At 45.9% G+C, this 21,682-nt stretch overlaps 1 protein-coding gene across 3 annotated transcripts in view; it reads left to right on the top strand.

Moving 5' to 3' along the window:
• Positions 1-912: 912 nt before the first annotated feature.
• The window catches only part of FOXO3 (forkhead box O3), a 120,322-nt gene continuing 99,552 nt past the window's right edge, over positions 913-21,682 (top strand). For all 3 annotated transcript variants that reach the window (XM_081526758.1, XM_081526750.1, XM_081526751.1), the window contains exons 1-2: positions 913-1,103; positions 2,202-2,972. In XM_081526758.1, coding sequence (XP_081382884.1) covers positions 2,355-2,972 — 618 coding nt within the window. In that variant the 5' untranslated portion in view covers positions 913-1,103; positions 2,202-2,354. The remainder of the gene's footprint in view (positions 1,104-2,201; positions 2,973-21,682) is intronic.

The raw sequence follows: 21,682 nt of genomic DNA, 5'->3' as shown, positions 1-21,682 counted from the left end.
CATTCTTAGTGCACGAATGAACGACTTGGGTACTGTCGTAGGATAAGGACGTGTGAAAATGTTTCTCTAAACCTGAAGGAGTGTCTTTATTTTTAAAAAGTTTAAAAAAAAAAAGCACAAATAGCTGTTTTAACGTCATTCAAAAATCAGACTCCTTATTTCCTCTTCACAGTTGTTCAGAATTTGTTCTTGCATTTAGGGATGTGGAATAATTTGCTTTTCTCCCGAGTTAGTTACACTTCTTCCCTCGCTGGCCGTGAAATTCATGCAAAATGAAACACGACTGCGGTCAAGCGTCCTACGTTAAGAGACTCAGTTGCAAACCTCCTGGTGCCTGATCAAATCTGAGAGCATCAGCTTATGAAGTCCTGAGGACACCAACATCTTCGCTTGCCAGTATTTTCACTCTGAGGTAACCCTTGCCGTCTGCGGTCAGCATCTTATCTCCGGTGTTAACTGGTGTCAGGTTCTAATGGGGTACCGGACACCAGGGCGGGCCCAGAACCTGGCGGAGCGAAGGGGACCCTCCGTCGCTGGGGAGGGTGCCAGGCGTCCTGCTTGGAGTCAGGGAGGCCACGCGACTGCGCTCGTGGAGCGTTTGGAGCTCTGCTGGCCCCCCTCCCTCGTCTCCTGAGCCAGCGCCGTGCTTTGTTGTTGTGGCTCGCAGGAGGGAGGAGGAGCCGGCCGAGTCTCGGCCCCGGCGCGCGCCCTGACACTCAAGCCTGCAGCCCCGCGGAACCGGGTCGCGCAGGCGCGCGCGCGCGCACACACACACACACACGCACGCACGCGAGCACACCCCAGCCCGCCGCCCAGCCCTCCCCCTGGGCGGGGACCCGCCCGCCCGCCGTCAGCCTAGGTTGAGGCACCCTGCGTGTGTCTATAACTTTGTGTTGCTGTCTCGGCCGCTCTGCTTGTGGAAGGGAGGAGGAGGAATGTGGAAGGCGGCGGGGCGCAGGCTGACAGGCGGTTTCTCAGGCGGGCTGTGGCGGCGGCCGGAGCGCCTCTCCTCGGCCGAGGTTGCGCGCCCCCTCCTCACCGTGCCCCAGGCCCGCGCGGGATTGTACGTCCTCCCCCCTCGTCCCTGAAGGGAAGGAACCGAGGTAGGCGCCGGAGCTGTGAGCGGGTCGGCCGCCTTCTCGGCGACTCCGGATCTGCTTCTGAGCTGGGCCAGGCGCTTCCCTTTTCCCTCCCCGTGACTCGGTGTGCGCGCCCCTCTTCTCTCCCGCTAGTGTTTTTAAAGGACTTGAGTGAAGCGGGGAAACTGTCAAGATGGCAGCAGCGGGAGCAAGGAGGTGAAGAACGTGCTGGTCTGGGCTTTCTGGCGGCCCGGGAGACTTGGTGCTTCCTGACCTGTTGGAAGATTTACGTTCCGACTTGCTCCCTTCTCCTGTTTTTACTGGGAAGGGGTTGTAGGGCACAACGCCCGTGGGAGAATAAGCCTCACAAACCCCAAAAGTGGCCGTTGCCGCTCGGCCGACCCTTTGCAAATACCCGCCGAGCTGCTTGCCCTTTTTCCCGGCTTCCCTTTTTTCTGGAAGTGACAAGGGCCTGTTTGCGCTCGGACCCACGCTTGCCCTCTCAGCCCGCGGGCGAAGAGGGAAATAGCTTCCTGCGCCGTCCCCGGGCTCGAGCCCTCCGCTGGGAGGGGGTGGCAGGGGGGCGCGGAGGCAGCAGGGCCGGGGACTGGGAGTAGAGCCGAAGACGCCACAGACTTTGGCGGCGGCGTTGCGGGAAGCACTTGAGCGGGCCCGAGCGAAACATAAACAAACGCACGCACGCCCGCCCGCCCGGATCTGGGCTCGGACCGCCGCTGGGCTGCGCCAGCGCCGTCTGCTGCCCGCTTTAAAGGCGCGGCCCGCGCCCCTCCCCCGCCCCGCCCCTCCCCCTTCTTCCCCGCCCAGCCACCTAGCCCAGGAGAGACCTGCAGCTCCGGTGGCGGCGGGGGAGGGGGTGCCCCGTGTGAGCCCGTCGATTCGCTCCCGTCTCCCCAGCGGCCTGGTCGGGGGGCGGCGTCTGCTGCGCCAGGTTCGCGGGACGCACGTCTCCAGGTCTGCCTGCTCCTGGGAGGCGGGCGCGGTGCTGTCGCGAAGCGGTGGCGGTGGCGGCGGCGGCGGCGACGGCGGGCGAGGACTCGCCGAAGACTGGGTTCCAGCTCGGGATAACCAACTCTCCTTTTCTCTCCTCTCGTGCTTCCCCAGGCGGCGGCCGTAGCGGCGGCGGTGGTGGCGGCGGCGCCGGCGCCGCCTGGGAGCCCGAGCCTTCTCGGCGCCCCCTTCCCTCCCCCGCCGCACCCCGCCCCGGCGGGAGAGGAGAGCGCGAGAGCCCGATCCGCGGGCGGGCGGGCGGCGAAGATGGCAGAGGCGCCGGCCTCCCCGGCCCCGATCTCTCCGCTCGAAGTGGAGCTGGACCCGGAGTTCGAGCCCCAGAGCCGGCCGCGCTCCTGTACGTGGCCCCTGCAGAGGCCGGAGCTCCAGGGGAGCCCGGCAAAGCCCTCTGGGGAGGCGGCTGCTGACTCCATGATCCCCGAGGAGGAGGACGATGAAGACGAGGAGGACGGTGGCGGTAGGGCCGGCTCGGCCATGGCGATCGGCGGCGGCGGGGGCGGCCCTCTGGTCTCTGGGTTGCTCCTGGAGGACTCAGCCCGGCTGCTGGCTCCTGGAGGGCAGGACCCCGGGTCCGGGCCAGCCCCCGCGGCGGGCGCGCTGAACGGGGGGACGCAGACGCCGCTGCAGCCTCAGCAGCCACTGCCACCGCCGCAGCCGGGGGCGGCTGGGGGCTCCGGGCAGCCGAGGAAATGCTCGTCGCGGAGGAACGCCTGGGGGAACCTGTCCTACGCCGACCTGATCACTCGCGCGATCGAGAGCTCCCCAGACAAACGGCTCACTCTGTCCCAGATCTATGAGTGGATGGTGCGCTGCGTGCCCTACTTCAAGGATAAGGGCGACAGCAACAGCTCTGCCGGCTGGAAGGTGCGTACCCACCTGGGGCGGGCGGCCGGACCCGCCTGGCCGCCTACGCGGTGCGAGGCGCGTCTTCGATTCGACGGAGCGCTCTTGCGGGCGCGGGGGAGAGGGGTTGGCAGGGAGAGCCTCCGCTGTGAGGTTTTGGGGGTTCAATGTGATCCCGGAGGAGGGGCAGCCAGGGACGGCCGCGAAGGCGGCAGGATAGGGAGAGAAGGCTCCTGGGGAAACCTCAGGCATGGCCAGGTGAGGCGAGGGGTTGAGGGACACCGGCGAGGGAAGGATAGACGGACCGGAGTGTATACGCCGGATTCCTGGGTCATCGCAGAGAAGGTAGGTCTGCGGCCAACTTTGGAGTAGAAGTCCTCCATCGTGGGGGTGCAGTGAGGCCACTGCGGGTTGGAGTGAGGGGACGGGTTTGGGAGGGGTAGATTTGTGGTTTTCAGTCGGTCGCGGGAGCGTGGTGTGTTGTGACTACCTGGATGAGAACTTTGTGTCCCAAGTTTTCGGGCTTGTGGGTGTTCACTCCCACCAGCACATCAATCCCATTACAAAAAGCCGTGGTTGTAAACCTTTTCCTGGCCGGTTTCCTTTCCTTGCTTGTGTTCACACCTCTGTTCTTCAGAGATGTCTCTACAACAGGTAGCTTCCGAGATGCTTTGGGGCCTGGCATGGACCAGTCCTTCCACCTCAACGGGGACTCGCTGCACCTGCTGCTTCCCCGCTGAGGTCCAGATTCTGGCGCTGTTTGAGACATGGGGTCCAGGTGTGAAGGACTGGCGCCTGGCGCTTCACCTAGGCCTTGGGGAGGGACGTTTGCTGGCAGGGCTGGACCATAATGGCTTCTACCTATAAGTGAACCTGAAGAGAGGCTCTCTACTGTTCGTTTTCAGCCTCTTGGGGGCACTGGACACGTGGTAGGGAGAGAGGTGTGGAAAGGCCTATGATGTAATGACTTCCTGCAGTTGGGCATCCAAAGAGATTAACTCCTGTGCCCCTGCTGGGCCGCTGATACCCAGCGGCTTTGCTCTTGCACCTCATCCTCCTGGCCTCATCTCCCAAGATAGGAATGCATGCCAGGCTAAAGGGAGCCCTGTGCAGCTGTAGATACATATCTTTCTGTCAGTTGCTTCTAGTAACAAGTTGGATTTTTTTTTTTTAATTAAAAAGGTGGTTGCTTCCTCCTTCTGTCCCTTCCTTTGTTGTCTTTGGGGAGCCCTGTACTTCCTAGGTTCCAGTGGGTGTATAAAATAAGAACAGTTTGACCTTAGGTGGAGAACTGAAGCACTGGAGAGGAGCTAATACGTGAAAAAGCTAAAGAATTTAGTGTCATTGACTTTTAATTTGGTTTTTAAAAAAATCTTGAAATATGCCTTAAAAATTTTGTATGGCTAGTAGAGCGAAGGGGTTCGATAGTTTAAAAGCAAAACAAGTGCTATTATATTGTTTCACAAATCTCTCTCATCTTTGAACAAATGCTGTTATTATGAATCTTACGTTCGATTCAGTTGTATTGCTTTGCAAAGGAATGCCAGTTGTGTGATAGGATATTTTTGAAAAGGATGAGAATTCTGTTTCAAAGTAGTGCTAATGTGATACTTTTAAAAATTGAGTTTTCAAGTGGATAGCAAGGGTCAATCTCAGTGTATAGTGTTAGGAAGGGATGAATTTGTGGGATCTAAGAAGATGGATTGGGTGGGGTGTGAAGTCTTTTCCAAATTTCTCACACTTGAAATTTAGTCCTACATATTTTGGATTTGGTGCAGAGAATCTGTTAGTTAAAAGTTAGCTTTAAGTTAGTTAGAAAGTTAACATAGGAAGGGTTTTCACCTTTTTTATGATTTTTAAGATTATGGAAGTAATTTTAACACCACAAATAATATTTCTTGTATCGTGTTTATGGTTAAAGATAATACCAATTTATGGCATTTGAAACTTTTTTTTAAGATTTATGTGGGAGAGTGTGACTACCAAAAATAGCCATGAATTGATACTGAATTAATTATATTTTCGTGTAGCTTACAGGATCTGCAGTAGAGATTTGGGGCCTAGTCTTAAACTTTGTGGTTTTATATCTTAACTGTTTTTGGTCTCATGGTTTGTTTTTTCCTTCTCTGCTATCTTATTTTTCTTTAACTAAAATCTTATGAAGCATTGTAAATTAAAACTGCCCAGCAATAATATGTTTAATATAGGGTGCATATTTTATAAATATTTTATCTTTACAATTTTACACCAGGTCCATTTCTGATTATTACATGATAACTAATCCTTGAAGACTGTAGAGATATAATTGAGTTAGTTTGTGCAAGATGACCTTTACCAAAAGATACAGCCGTGCAGGAACTTCCAAATCTTTGATGATGGAGAAGGCCCTTTGAAACTGGGGCTTCTGGTTTCACATTCCAATTATGACTAATAGCCAAGCTTTTTTTGTGCTTGTGGTTTAGTGGAGGTGGAAGAAGAGGGAAAAGGGAGAGGTCAGGAGCTAATTGTGACCTATTTCCATGCATCCAGGTTTCAGGAGTTGATTCCTATCATGATTAGTCATTTGGAAGCAGGTGTGTGCTTTTAAACCACACTACTTTCATTCTGAGTTTTATATTCAGGTTTTTAACTTCTAAAAATGTCTAGAATTCAGGTTAACCTCCCCCAGTCATGTGTGTACATAGGCGTTGTATGCAGCGTCTAGTCCTTACTTCTTTTGTAGCTTTTTGGGCCTTTGTATTATGAGATCTTGTAACCAGAATTATCACCCTAAGAGCATAGAGCGAATTAGAAAAGAGGCCTTAGCGATCAGAATTGAGACCAGTGAATCAAAGCCCTGGTTGCGTGTAAGAATTATTTGGGAGCTTTTAAAAAATATCAGTACCCAAAGAACCTGATTTACTTGGGCTGATGTGTGCGTATTGGTTGGTGAAGTTGTTTTTGTTTTACTTTTGAAGTTTCTTAGGTGATTCTAATGTACAGCCAGGATGAGGTTTGCTGATCTAGTTCAGCCTAGTTATTTTATAGGTGAAGATCTTGATTCTTCAAGTTAATGACTTTACTAAGATCACACAGCTGGTTAGTACAGAGGTAATTAGAAGCCTGTGGCTCTAGAGATCTTTATCACACTATTTTTTCTCTTTAAATTGATTCTTTCTAAAGGTTGTATACTAAGCATTGGTAGTTTTACATGAGTAGAAGTTGTTTCCCTGAAAAGCATATTTGCCTCTCCATCTAAAAAATCTTGGTTATTATTTCAGCATCAGGAAGATGAATGATTATTGATAGAGGCTGAGTGAGGACACAGTGTCTGTATAGCTGTCTGGTGCCTATCAGGAAGGGTACTTAGGAACTGTGAAGTGACGAAGGTGGCAAAAAAGGAGCATTTTAACAAAAGGAGGAAGCTCTTGGTTAACTTGTCAGATGTACACTGTGCCAGGGAGAAAGGTGATAGCTATCTCGCAGGTTCCCTTACCTCGGGCATTAAAGTAGAAATGAATAATCAGATGTGGTTAAAGGGGGAAAAGGTTACATTTCCTTTAATTCAGATTAAGCTTACTTGCACTGCACCCATAATTGAGCTGGTGAATTCTCTGTTTCCTCCTGTCTCAGGCAGACCTCTAGAACTCCAAGGTTTACCTGGTGAGGCCCATTTTTCACTCATCCTCCTGCACACGCCCACTCATCTGTGCTTCCCATGGGTCAGGGCACAATAACGTTAGGCGGCTATGAGTTTCTGTGGTGGTTCCTACAACTTCACAAATGTGAGAGGACTTCTGCTGCTGCAGAGGATGATTCTTCAAGTGACCGCGTCTTCCTTCATGTGAGAATGCGTCCTCTTGCCGATTCTTCCCAAGGTTAAAAGATGATGGCCAGCCTGCCACATAATACTTGCTCATGTCCTTACAGTTGTAGCTCTTTAGATGAATGCACCCAGTTCCTTTTCACCATACTGTATTTTTTAAAGATTTTTTTTAACTGCAACTTTGATGTTTAAAAATATTTTTTTTCAACAATTTCAAAACGTCAGGGCATAATAATTTCATACTGGCCTCTGATTTTGACCCCAGTCACCTTTTGGACTAACTCACTAAAGGGCCGGTTAGGGTTCTGCTGTACAGGGAATCTGTCTTCAGCTTGGCCCCTGTTGCTGAAATACAGTTTTGTAATTTCCTTTGGTAGTACTGTCTTCGTCAGTGATTCTCAACTAACATACTTCCTCTTTCTACAGTGGCAGTACACTAGGGGGACTGTTTTTCTTCTTTTTCAAAGCTGTGTCATCGACCTATGAGGTGAAGAAATTGGCCATTTTAGACTTTGATCTGTGAGCCCCGTGTAGCAGAGAGGCTCTTTTAAAAAAGAGTTAAGTGTTTGTTTTGATATGTTTATCTCCTTCTTTGAAAATGAAATGAAACTATGCAGACTTATTTTTAGGAGTTTTTAGGAGGGTTCTATTTTAAGGGAATGATGCCATAGAAGAACATCTGTAGTTAAACTTTTTAATACTCTACTTATGATGCTTACTTAAACCCAGCACGATACTTTTATTTGGAAAATTAGTGAAGAAGCCTTGTCCCGCTAAAAAAATCATTTACCTGATTTGCAAAAATTTAGCAGACACTGTTCATCTAAAGATCTTTATAAAAATGCAAAGATTGTTTAAGCCAGTGCCTTCTGAGGAGATAGCCAGCTTACCCCTTGCTGATCAGTTTCTGGATTCCCTGGGCTGGAGAGAATGAAATTTATTTTATTTTCATACTCTTTTGTCTTGTCTGTCCTGAGGAACAGGCTCAGTCCTATTTTTGACTCTTCGTTTTTCTCCTCACCTTTTCCTGTATCACAAGTGGAGGAGCCCTGAGGGCCACTTGGGCTTTTCGCTGCTATAGAAAGAGCTGGGGATGACATACATGCAGGTGGGTTGTATCAGTGGATGATACAGCTCGTACACAGTAAGGGAGTAAAAGACTGAAAAGAGAAAACCCTTTTTACTCATTTGCATCTCATGCCATTTCATTCATGCAGCAAATATTTATCAAAGGCATACAGTGTGCAGGGCGTTCTGCCGGACCCAGGAATATAGTGGTCGCACAAAGCAGATAAAGTTCCAGTTCACAGGAGTTCGTGTTCTCTTGGGGGAAGACAGAAAATAAGCATGCAAATCTGTGCCCTGTGAACTTGTCATCGTTGCCCCTTCTCTTTGCCTTTTTCCCACCTGTACTTCTGCTTTCCTTAGTGCTTCCGCTCTCTGCAGAGAAGTCACTGGCAAATGGCAAGGTGGATGTGGGCCCTGGCTTGGTGCTGGCCTTTAGCTCTCCACAGATCATAATTTTCAGCTTGCTTTGGAGATGCAGGGCCGCTGTCACATGGCTCCTGTAGTTTGGATCTTTTGGGGAGAAGCTGGGATTAGAGCACACTGGTGGCCCTGGACTCATCTTGGGTCCCCAGTTCTGTCTTGTGGGGCCATGATATAGGACCAGCCTCTTGGAGTGGATGTAGAGCCTTGATGTAGTCAAATTGTCTGCATGACTTCTTGTCTCAAATTAAAAACTAAATGAAGTCTTAAGGTCATCTAAATACTTCATTTTGCAAGTAAGGAAACAGGCAGGAGCATGTGAGTGACTAGCTCAGGGACCCACAACTAGCAGGGGTGGCGTTAAATGTGTCCGTGTGAACCCAGGGCACCAGTGTTCTGTAATGTCTCTTGCTAACCATTGTGGTTTCACAGCTGTTCGAGCCAGTGCCTCCATTTCTGCAAACTCTTACTTCATTTTCTCTCCTCTGCTCCCCTCCCCCATCCTCTAGATTGGCCGGCTAGCAGGAGAGTAGCTGTGTTTCTCTTTTTGCATTCTCTATCAGCACTCTCAGCTCACCTTGCTGGAAAAGCCTACTCTCTCAACCTCACCCTACCCTGCCCACCTCCTGACTTCTGTCTGTTCCTTTTATCATTTTTCTGTGACTCCTATATATTCTCAAGAACAGTGTAAGAACCTTAAAAGCAAGGAAGGTACCTACCAGACAAAAGCATTTCTGATAACTTGGAGCTGCTTTTGGGCTGATTATGTCCTCAGCCCGTGAGCTTATTAGCCTTGCTCTGGGACAGTGATACTGAAAGGGGATGATGTGACTCAGGAGTGGAGTGATGTCATGTGTAGAATCTTTCGGATACTTGTAGCTACGAAGGTGGCCCAGATCTCCTAGTGTTGGTATTGATATAATGTCATGTAATTATGAAATGGTGCTGTACTATCTAAGGCATTTCTTACAGTGTCTTGTTTCCTAGTGTAGAAGTCCCCGAAAACTTCATCAGTGCCAGTCGTTACCCATCACAGAAACGGAGAGAAACCTGATCTTGGGATGACCTTTCCTGAAGAGAAAGTTGAAATCATGTTTTCCTCCTGTGTGTGGACCCCGCTTTATGCAGCATCAGTACTACTGTCTAGAAAGAGTCACCAAATATACATATCCACTTCAGAAGCGGAGCTCTGGTGTAAAACTAAGTTGTCGATAATGTTCTGCATTTGCAGGTGTAAGTCTCAGATGTATGTGAAGTTTTGCATAATGGATTGGTAAATACAAGTCACAGATGAAGGAAGAAGAGGTAGTGAGCAGTCTGAGCTGGACCTGGCCAGGGCCAGTCTGCCTCTCTTCCGAGATGGTTTTCTGAATAGGTGTTTTGGCTACTGATTATCATGGAAGACCCCAGTTCTGATCAAATCAGTGCCTAGACAGGCTCAGCGTCGCTCACCATTTTATTCTTGATCGAACGACTTCCATTTCTCAGTGTTACAATTTCCCCTGTTGGAAAAAGAAGTAAAATAGCAAGCATCTATAGAATATTGTGATGTATCACTCCTTTCTGGTGAAATACAAATGTATGGAGTATGCTTCAAGCTGGGCTTTTTTTCCTCCCTGAATGTGTATTTTCGCTTGGACCTTTTTGGGAGATTTTAATCTTGAGACTTTTTCTCTGCAGCATGTCAGTCCCTACTATGAGATAATGTTACAAAGTCAAGTAGATGAAGTTTTCTGGTGGCCTGTGGTACTTGCACTCATTTGGTCTTCTCATAATTGTGTGTGGTGAAGAAGCCAGCTTATCGTCTGGGGGCTCACCATGCCCAGGTATCCAAATGCACCCCCACTCTGCAATGGAGAGGTGAGCTTAGAGCAAGGAAGCTGTGGCTCACTTGTAGGGGGGAAGGCTAAGGTGGGAAGTGGCCCCTGCCACAGACAAACGAAATGCATTAGCTTTCCTCTGGAGTGAACCCATAATAATTCCAGCAGATGCCTTTGACAGTTTTCAGTATGTGTTTTGTAATTTGTTTATTTCTGTGAAGACTTTTGAGTGTGTATGTGTGGGAGAATCCACATCGTATTTTTTCCCGTGTTTTGGATGTCTAGTGAAATTAATAACTTGGCTTCTGCAGCCATTGAGAATTTTCTTTAAATTTAGAGCCAGCAGAGGGAGTGCACATGTCTTTAAACTGATCTCAAGTTCTTTTCCCCACATAGCTAAAATAATACCTTGGTTAAAAACACCAAAAAAAAAAAAAAAGATCTGTAATATATAGTGTTTCCGTGTAGGCTTATGTCATTGTTAGAAAAGGATAATTTGGAGGAGAGAGTGTTTAAAAACCTAAGGTAACTTTTTTGAAAAGAAACTTTGGTTTCTTGAAACTTATGGTCTAATACTCATCCTCAAATAGTTAAAGCCTTTTTAACTGAAAAATTTCCTCCTTTGTTTTCCATGTTTTTGCTACTTCACTCTTTTTAAAAATAAACTTATTTTTTAATTGAAGGATAACTGCTTTACAGAATTTTGTTGGTTTCTGCTAAACATCAACATGAATCAGCCATAGTGCTCCACTCTTGAAAACATGTGTGAATGTTCATCTGTACCTGATAGCAAGCTTTGCAGTGTGTCAAGATCAGTGGGTTCTGTGTTCTAGTGCTCTTCTGATTGAGACTCTTGATATTTTCCAAGACATCATTTTCCTGTAGGTGAGAGAAAGCCAAAACCTACATTATTCTTAATTCAGATTTAGTATTCATGGATCCACTGGAGATGATAGCTTTGCAGTTTTGTAATCTAAAATTCTGTAGTTCTGTGTTCTGTAGTTTGTCACACCCTTCACATTGCCCTGTATTTTGGTGGTGGTGCTTTATTTTAATTTGGTAGCTGTAGTGGGTTGAATAGTACCCCTCCAGCCCGCCCCATTAAGGTTCACCTGTAACCTCAGAGTGTAACCTTATTTGGGAATAGGATCTCTCTGGAGGGAGGTAGTTAAATTAAGATGGAGTCATATTGGATTCATGTGGGCCCTAGGTCCAGTGACTGGTGTCCTTATGAGGAGAGGAGAGGACATGGTAGATGCAGAGAAGCCTACATGAACGCCATGGCAGAAGTTGGAGCAATGCAGTTACAAGCCAAAGAGCACCAGATTGCTGGGGGACACCAGAAGCTGGGCAGAGGCCAGGCAGGACCCTCCACTGGAGCCTTCAGGGGGAGCATGGTGCTGCCCACACCTTGATTTTGGACTTCTAGCCTCCAGCCCTGTGAGAGAATAAGTTTTTATTGTTTAAAGCCCCTAAGTTTGTAGTAATTTGTCATGGTAGCCCTAGGAAACACACAGGAGCACAGGGATGGAAGAGAGGAACATGAAGGGTTGCAGATAGAGGAGAAGAGGAAAAGAAGATTTTATTTTATTTTTAAAATTGAGATATAACTGACATAACATTAGTAGTGTCAAGTGTACAACATAATGATTTGGTATTTATACATGTTGCAAAATGATCATCACTGTAAGTCTAGTTAACATTTTTCTTTTTTTCCTCGTATTGAGAACTTCTTAAGATTTACTGTTTGAGCAACTTTCAGATACCTAGGTATTAACTGTATTCACCAAGCTGTATATTGCATCCCCAGGACTGACTTATTTTGTAATTGGAAGTTTGTCTCTCTTGACCCGCTTAACTCATTTTGCCCTCTCCCTCCAAAGTTTCATTTAGATTAAAATTAAAATGTTAATCACTCCTAGGCTACTTTCTGGTAACGTAAAATTTCTTCTTTCTTCATCCTGCTATGAGGCACAGAAGGGAGGTGTAAATTCCCCTGATTTCCCAGTGAGCACTGCTGCAGCGAGTCCTCCCACCCTCCGTTTCACGTGTATCCTGGACACCCTCCCTAGCCCTCCCACTCTGCTTACTCGGTTTCTACTTCTTGGCCTATTTCGTGAAGCTGGTGCGATGGCTGTACTTGGGGAGTGTGGACTTGAGGTAAGGCCAAGGTCTAGCTGAGAGCTTTGGTCTAGGATAGTCAGTCTTTAAGGGAGGGAGCAGCCTGGGTCCTCAGCAGGAGAGGGTTGAAGAATTCTCTCTTCCCCATCCCAGTCAGGCTTGAGAAGATAGAGCCCCACCAGGTTCACTGCCATCCATGGTGGCAGTAAGGATAATCAGAATCTCTCTGGAGTCTCTTGGCTCTTCCTATGCTTGATTCAAGCCCTTTCAAAGTGTCAGCACTCTGGAGCCTTCAGGCTCCCATCCCCCTCTGTATACATTTATGTCCGCAAAACCCAGCCATCCTGAAGGAGTGTAGAGTGATAGTCCTCATTCAAGTAATAGCAGCTGTTTTCTAGGTCCTGCGAAGGTGTTTGGGTTGAATTGTTCAGAAGTATTTCAGAATTAGAATTGCATCTCTTTATGTTCATATTTCAAAATAGTATTTTTGGAAAAGGGAGCCAGGATTATAAATCAGTTGGAAGCACAGTTTGGTTTTTACAATAAAAAGAGGAGTTGACACAAGATACTCTGAAGCCTAGTTATAATAATAATAGTAGTAGCTATGATTTATTGAACACTATCATATGCCAATTACTCAGGTAGATTTTTTACACCTAATATTGATCCTACATGTTAAGCATTTAAATATAAACCCAATTTAGAGACAAGAAAATGGTTCAGCGAAGTTTAATTGCTTGGTATTCAGAGGAAGGTTTCTTTGAATGTCAGCCTTTTCTGCTATGCTTTGCTGCCTCCTGAGTGTGGTGGGACTTTGCGTGGGGGTGAGTACAACAATAAAATTAAATAGCTACCATTGAAAAAGTTGCTACTATGTGCCGCATTCTTTGTATATATCACCACCAATCCTGATGTTAATCTTTCAGAATGCTGTCTTGAATGTTTATCTTCTAAACTGTGGCTGACTCAGGGTAACTGATACCTCTCTGTGTTGGAAGGGGAGTAGACATAGACCCATGATTTAGGCTCCTGCCCTTGATTTTGCCTGAGTGAATAATTTTAAGAATCCAGTCAGCGCCTGGGATCTTAGTGGAGCAGTTTAACTTGGGGATTTTTATTTCTGTTTGGACACTGCCTTAGTAAACTGCTGTTTAACCATGGTTTACTATGGGTCAGATAGTGTACTAGTGTTCAGAACTAATAGAGTGATACCATAGTATGTGGAAATCCTTAGGGCTGGGCGATTATCTCTGAGAAATTTCTGCCTTGGGAGAACAGGGTATATCTGTGCTTCTATAGGCTTCAGGTAGGTAGATGGGTGGAGATAATACCGCCAAGAAAAATGGATTTCAGGGAAAAAAAGATATTTATAAAAGGTTTCTGGCAGAAGTGTGGTTGAAGCCCAATCACATCTCAAAATTAAAGGTATTAAGCATATTTTGTGAGGTGGTTGACCCTTTCCAATGCAGTTACTAACAGGTTTAAAGGCAAGACAGACACAGAAAATGTTGTAAAATGCAAGCTGCTGGCCAGGTTAAAGGATTTATCTTATTGAGGCACTTACTGCTTTTGTCTTCAAGGTAGAATATGTATGAATAGGACCTAAAATGATGATTTTAATTGGCTTCAGGAATACAGCACCCATGCGCCCTGAGATAAAATACAGCTTGCAGAACACTAATCCCTATGTGTATGTTGGAAAAAATTTTAGAACTCTCAGTTTCACAGTAAAGATAGGTGAGTAGTGTCTGGAGAGTGTCCAGAAGATAGACTGAAACCCTGTGATAAATGTGGAGCAGGCAGAATGGCTCTGCCTGATAACTGAGTGAGGCCAGGGTGTGGGAGTGTGGTGGGGCCAAAGGCAGTTACAAAGAAGGTGGCCTTGGCCTCCGTGGACTTTTAAAGCTACAACTCTGGGTATAAACCTGAAGTTGAATGAGGGCATAGAATTACATCCAATACAGCTTGTTAGATGTCTCCTTGAAAACTGGTATTACATTAAAAAGATCGAATGGAGAGTTAAGCCATTAATTCACATAATTCAGATCTCAGAACTGCTCCCCCACCAAAGTGTCATAATAATTAATTTCTAAAAAAATGATAGTTCTTTCATCATAAATTATCTAAATAATTGCCTCAGTTCCATATTTTACATTAAGCTTGGCTGAATGATGTTTAAAGCCTCCTCTCACCTTCCTCTTCTTTCTCTTTTTAATTTTCACTTCTATTTTACTTAATTTTTTTTTTAATGCAGTTTTACTTCTAATGCTGTAATGGTTTCATAAAGTAAAAACACTCTCTCGACATCTCTGTTTTAGAACTTCTTGTTGGTAAATTCCTTTAAAATTCTACCTAATTTAAAAGTCAGTTTTGCTGTTTATTTTTTCTAGAATTTTCTGTCAGCATTCATTTCCAATCAAGGACTTGTTAATCTCACTTAGCGTATGTTTGCATCTTGGTCTGTATTTGAGTACCTTGTTTTTTTCTTTTCTCTTCTTTCCCCAGCTGGTAGAAGGAGAAGGAACATGCCTTTATTCACTAGTTATTTGTCAGAACAGTCCAATTAACAGCATTAATTTGCCATTTAGGAATATACCTATGATTATAAATAAACAGTGGCCCACAGACTACATTTTACGCAAGGTAATTTTTTTTTTTTTTTGAAGTAAAAATTGACACTGAGCCCCAGACATTCCTGTGAATTTTTTTTAAGAACAGTGATCAGTTATTTTGGGGGGCATCGTTTGTGTAATCCTGAGAAACCCGGAATGGGCTTTAGAAATGTTATGGGCCCAGCTCTTTCAAAGTTGTCCTCCTGCTGACACGGGTGTGAGTGTGCTTGCTTCAGCCCAGTTGGGCTCTTAAGCTGATAGGCAGCTTCCTAGGTGAGCTAGTATACTGTTTCTTGACATTAGTGGCCTCGATCAGGCCTTCTGTCTCCAACCCTGTCCAGTACAGATAAGCTTACTGCCTCCTCTTTGAATAGATGTGTGCCCTGTGCCGAACTGAATTTTCTAAATCAGTCCTGTTTAGTTTTCTTCCTTTACATGAAAGATCCTTTTTTTCCCAGCTAGAAGTCTAGGTGGTCTGGGCCACATGTTAGGCTTCACCACAGTCAACCTTCATGTCAATCGCCAAGGTGAAATTTGGCATCCGATTATGCTGCTCGGCTTACTGGGTTTTAGTTTCCTTATCAGAGATTGAACCCCGGGCCCTCAGCAGTGAAAGCATGGAGTCTGCCTAGTGGACCGTAGGGGAATTCCCTGGCATCTGATTGCAGGCATCTTTTAGTAGGTGTTTGGGAGGAGGTGGGAGGTTTATTCTGATAATCTCATAGTATCGGGGAATGCTCCAAGTTAACTTGTGGGTAGTCAGTACTGAATTAAGTAAAGCACCATGTGTCAAATTAGGAGAGCTAACTTGTGGTGTTATGGGCTCCCTGGTGCTCAGCTGCAGAGAACCCATTTGCCAATGCAGGAGACACAGGTTCAATCCCTGGGTCAGGAAGATCCCCTAGAGAAGGAAATGGCAACCCACTCCAGTATTATTGCCTGGGAAATCCCATGGACAGAGGAGCCTGGCAGGCTGCAGTCCATGGGGTCATCAAGAGTCGGACACAACTGAGTGATTAAACAACAACAGCTTGAGGTGGTAGTGAAAACTACCATCCTTCAAATTGATTTTTAACATAATGACTTCACAAATGAATGTTTTTATTAAAAATTACCATGCTCATTTTTAAGATGCATATTTTCCCACATCTTGGTTTTCTAATCACATCAGGGCTTTAAATTGATGGATAAGTTTTAACTGTTAACACAGTGGGATAACATCTGGGTTTTTCTTTCTGGGCTCCCAGTGTTTGTCCTGCTGTGAGCATAGATAATTTTCACCTGACTTCTGTCTGTGTTACCTGAGCTGAGATTCCTGCTGTGTCCACTGACCAGCAGCACCGCATTCTTCTAACTGCTTTGTTTTGTGTTCATCATTCTATCTTAAACAGGATCATAAAGCTTTCATATGTCTTTTCCAGCTTGTTACCTCATGCTTCTGTGCTTAGTCAAGAAGGAAGAGAAGAAAATAACTCTATCTTGGTTTTATCATCTGCATCACATGATTTTACAACTTTGAAAACTCACTTGTCAGTGTGGTTACTGGGGAGATAATTTTGATTACCACGGACTCTTAGAGTAACTGCTGTCATCTCTTCCCTCTTGCCACTCTTTTGGAAAAAAAAATTAATTTTGCTCAAGGATACATTTTATTGTTTTTCAGGCACATGATTTCAAAGTTGAACCTTGTGAGACGTTAAAGCTCTTTGCCTCAAGTTCAGTTATTCACTAACACTTTTGAAAAAAAATAGTGCCCTTTTAAGAAAAGGTTTCCTGGTATTTCCTTTGGACTGTAGCCTTGTCTTTGACAAGTGAGGGCACTTCCTTGATTATCTAGCTGTTTCTGATTTTTGAACCTGAGACTGCCAGTGTTGGGTTGAGCCTTAGCTCAGTGTCAGAATCTAAGAGCCCCAGTTTTACTTGTCCTAATTGCTCCCAGCTACTGTCCCATTCTTTCCTGTTTTGTGTCATTAGACATTAGCTGAAGAGGTCTTCCTGTCCTCCTTCCCTCTTTCCCATCACCCGTGATCTCTCTGGGACCTTTCTCCTGCATCAGTGGTTTTCAACCTTGGCTGTAGTTGAGAATCACAGGGAGCTTTTAAAAACACTGCTGTCTAGGTCCAATCTGAAACCAGTTAGGTTAGAATCTCTCAATATAGGGCCTGGGCATCTATATTTTTTAAAGCTCCCAGGTAGTTATGGTGTGCAGTTAGGGTTGAGACCATTGCTTTAGAAAAAATGAGAGATTTTGACTGGAAGTTATCAGCCGATTTAGTAATGACTTTTAGGTCTATTTCCACCCTCTCCTCTGTAGGGAGATTACAAGGTGGAGTTTATTTCCTGAAAGTTCCATATAAAAAGGGAGGAGTGCTGTCAAATTGGAATCTAAGAGGACAGTTGACTTCTAAGACAAGGGCATCATTATTTAATAAACTCTGTTTAACTAGGATTTCTTCTCTACTTTCTTTTGTGTAAATGAATGTGGTTTCTTTAAAGTTTCCCAGCTCCCACTTATTTTTCTAGTCTCTACTGGACCCTATTTAACTAATTTTGAAGTGTTAGGGAATTTCTGAGAAGAGATGGTGCTGGTTCAAGTTATGATATGTTTCTTGAAATCTGAGACAGATAAACTCATTCTTCCTCTTTTGTGCAGCCTAATCTGATATACGAGAGGGTTCTACCATGTTCTGATGCATTAAGCTAGTGCTTCTCAAAGCATGGTCCCCGCACCAACAGCAGCAGCATTACCTAGGAACTTGTTGGAAATTCACGTTCTTGGCTCACCTCAGACATACTGACTCAGAAATTCTAGACCCAGCAATCTGTGTTGTCACAAGGCTTCCAAGTAATCCTGCTGCAAGCTCAACTTTGAGAACCACAGCTTTTAGTCATTCACTCCAGATTAGGAGTCAACAATCAAATTTTTCATGCCATCTTGACTTCAGAGGCCTGATAAGAGTTGAAAAAGATGAACAGAGAGCTTGCAGTGGTATCTGTGGAGACGTAACAGAGTTCTTGGCCCTAGAATAGACTTTCCAGGGATCCTCATTTGCTGTGTAGCTTTCTGTGCAGTCAAGGTCACCAACCTCCCCCTCACCTGCTGCCAAGTCGCTTCAGTCACATCTGACTCTTTGCGACCCCATGGACTGCAGCCTGCCAGGCTCCTCTGTCCATAGGATTCTCCAGGCAAAAATAACTGGAGTGGGTTGCCATTTCCTCCTCCAGGGGATCTTCCTGACCCAGAGATCGAACCCACATCTCCTTTGGTTCCTGCATTGCAGGAGAATTCTTTACCACTGAACCAGGGGGGATGTCCTTTCCCCTCCCCCAGACAACAATAATAAAGAATCCACTCAGGTGCACAGAGGAAGCCACGTGTTCACCCTGGTGCATATACTCTGTTCAGTGGACTGTGTTTAGGTTGGATTCTTGTTGTTTGGTGATCTTTTCCCGTGCTTATTTGTTTTGGTCTTTGGGGAATGTTCCTAGTTTAAGACCAGCATCAGACATCAGCCTGACTCATCCACAGACGGACGTGGGACATGTGGAGGAGAGATAAGATTAAAATGTGCTGGGTGTAATCAGTGTGAGAGGGCGAGCGAAGTGAAGGGGGAAGAGTGATGCTGCTTTCGTGCTGAGGTCAGAGGCGAGGCATGGATCTCGGCCCAGAGTCTTAAATGGTGCTCGGCCTCTGCTACCACAAGGTGAAGCTAGGTAGAGATCACACTAGCTAATCGCAGCTTGTCAGTATCATTGGATTCTGTAGTCCATTAAACAGGGCCTCACGATCAACTGTATCTAACATAGCTATTGGCTTTAGGAATATAAATAGTGCAAAGAATTGGCCGGGTCTTGGAAGTTCATTGCAGGACCGCTTAGCAGCTGCTTCAGGATGTTGCCTGAGATTCATAAATACTCATATGTCTGACACATTAAAAGAAAAAATAGGATTAGTTTGGATTACAAATTTTTCTGCAGTTGCTGCTGCTAAGTCACTTCAGTCGTGTCCGACTCTGTGTGACCCCATAGACAGCAGCCCACCAGGCTCCCCTGTCCCTGGGATTCTCCAGGCAAGAACACTGGAGTGGGTTGCCATTTCCTTCTCCAATGCATGAAAGTGAAGTTGCTCAGTTGTGTCCGACTCTTAGCGACCCTGTGGACTGCAGCCTACCAGGCTCCTCCGTCCATGGGATTTTCCAGGCAAGAGTACTGGAGTGGGTTGCCATTGCCTTCTCCAGCTGAGTAGATACCATTTTCTGTATCAAGCTCTACCGGAGATGACTTGGCTTGGATGCTGAGCTTCAATGGGACAGTAATCTGCGTTTTCTTCTTGGGAATGGGGAGGGCAGGCAAGTTACTCTCTTCAGATTCACCAGGATTCTTGGGAAGGCTGTGTTGAGAGGCTTATGTCTGGGGCCAGAGTTTCAACTAGAGTCCTGAATGTGGTGCCTTTAACACCATGAGCAGCATTCAAAGTTGGACTCCAGGAGAGTGCTTAGGCCTTTTAAAGAAGTCACACATCAGTCAGCTGGTGGAAACCCGAGTGCCCCACATGGTGGGATGCTTCCCAAAGTGGCCGCTGCTCGCAGATGAAGAGACACATGTTAGTTCATTTCCAGTTTAGTTTCCCTAAAGAATGGACTGCTGCTTGCATGTTCGGCGGGCGGGCTGGTGGTGGTGTATGTTGAAAAAAAATCTGATATTAAGGATGCATTTATAGAGGAGTACAGTGCCTTAAGGAACAGCCAGGCTCCTAAGAAAAAGCCTGCCTGGCAGCCATGGAGAAGGTGTGACTCCAAGCCCAAGGACCAGAAGGGTCTCAGTCTTCAGCTCCAGTGGCCCAGATCTGAAGATGGAAGTAAGGGATGTCGATCTGCTCAACCCCTCTTCAGAAATCGCCTCTGCCAGGTGGTAATGGAGTCCTCTGGTTTTGAGGATATGGTCCCTGAGTCCTGACTTCTATGGGGGAAGTTGTAGTTGAAGCTAGAAAGTTTTTATCCACCCCCCACCCCCAACAATTATATCTTTGAGCTGTACTGGTGCAAATGGATGTGATGTGTGCAGGCATAGCCTTAGGTTGATGCATCATTTTCATGCTGTAACTAAAATCTACTATTAATTGAACACTTATTTATGTGCCAGACACTGCTGTGGGCTTTATGCATATTAGCTCTTCTTTAAGATGGGGAAACCGATGGATAGGGTGGTTGTGTGACTCAGCCAAAGCCATACAGTTGGGAAGGGATAGAGGTAGGATACCTCTATCAACACATCTCTGCATTGACTAAAAAAACTCCACGGTCAGTAATTCAAGCTTTAGGGATTTTGATTTTATAGAACCGCCTGAGATCTCACTGAGCTGTTTGTTCCTACCATCTCTCTCAGTTTGGTTTAAAAAAGGAAGGAGAGGAGTTTGCATGATCTATTAAAGTTGAGGCAGATGTGTTACACCTGGCTTGTCACTCTTTCAGAACCTGAGAGGAACAGACTTGAGTGTGTATTTGTGGACAAGCATCCACAGTGAGCACAGAAGCCTTGTAAGACTTGCACTCCTGTGGAGTGTGATTATGCCTAGGGATGGGACCTCTCCAGACTGCCTGTTTTCTCTAAACTGCTTGCAAAGCAGATTTAAGTGAAGTTATACACACACACAGAGCCCCAGGAAAAAGGAAAAATCACCTTTCTTTCTTGGTTTGGTATAGGCCATTTATTTACTAGCCATAGAAGCAAGTGTGTACCAGCTTCATTTAGATTAAACACAGGGCTCATCCTAAACATCTTGTTTTCCGGATGTGAGGGGCAGGCCCAGTGGGCTTGTGGCTTGGCCTGGTAGTTGGAGTGGAGGGGAAGCATGTGCTAAAAAGGCCACGACACCCAGCCCCAGGTGCTGGTGGGAAATAGTTCTTCATCCCAGAAGTCACGTGGAAGTCTTTATATCTAGTTGTAAGAAGTCAGAACTAGTAATATATTTTTTAAGATTTATTTATTCATTTTAATTGGAGGCTAATTACTTTACAATATTGTAGAACTAGTAATGTTTTTAAAAGGAGTGTTTAAAATGAAAAGTTTGTGTTTTGCATGTAAGTAGAAAATACAGGCGGTGTTTGTAAGATAATGCATTTATCCTATTTAACCTCATACCTTCTAGTTAAGGGTTTCATCATGTAGATTGTGACTCCTTCAGAAGATGTTAGGGAATGGGATTATTTCTTTTTTGAAGAGATAGTTTTCCGGATGGACTTTTGAAATTTTGTTTTCCCCTTCTTCCTGGATATTCATATAGGAACCAAAAAAAAAACCCAAAACAAAACTAGTGCAGTAGATCAATGTAGCCCTCGATTCTGTTCTCCACCACCTGTGTGAGGTGTGGCTGACTCCACATTGCCAGCCCTTTACTCCTGACTCTTCCTAGCTAGACCACCCTTTTGGGCACCCCCACGTTATATACCCAACGTCGCCCATCTCACCCGGGCTCTGCTTCGTTAGGGATTTTCTAGGGAAAGGACTAATCTGAGAAACAAATTGATGCTAAGTTGATGCTGGAACCTCTTGAGTTCCGGGACTGAATGCCTCGGATGTTGTCTGATTTCTCCCTTTATTTTCTGGAGGAGGAAATTGAAGATGAGAGATAACAAAGCACACGGGGAGGCCACTCTTGGTTGTGAGCTGCCTCAGTGATCAGCTCAGTCATTTTTACAGAGGATGACCTGCCCCACCGTCTCATGAGGGTCTGTGCACTGGCTGATACCTGCCTGGACAGATTCCTCACTTCGGACAGCCCTACACTGTTTAGTCTCCAGGGAGGAACAAGGTGTTTCATTTCCACTGTAGCCAACGTGGAAGCATTCTGTGGAGGTGCACCCATAGGAGACCGTCGGGCAGCCA

The sequence above is a fragment of the Giraffa tippelskirchi genome, chromosome 9, assembly GCF_054371585.1.
Source record: "Giraffa tippelskirchi isolate mGirTip1 chromosome 9, T2T-mGirTip1v1.2.pri, whole genome shotgun sequence".
NCBI classification, from domain to species: domain Eukaryota; kingdom Metazoa; phylum Chordata; class Mammalia; order Artiodactyla; family Giraffidae; genus Giraffa; species Giraffa tippelskirchi.
This window is presented reverse-complemented; position numbering and strand designations above follow the sequence as displayed.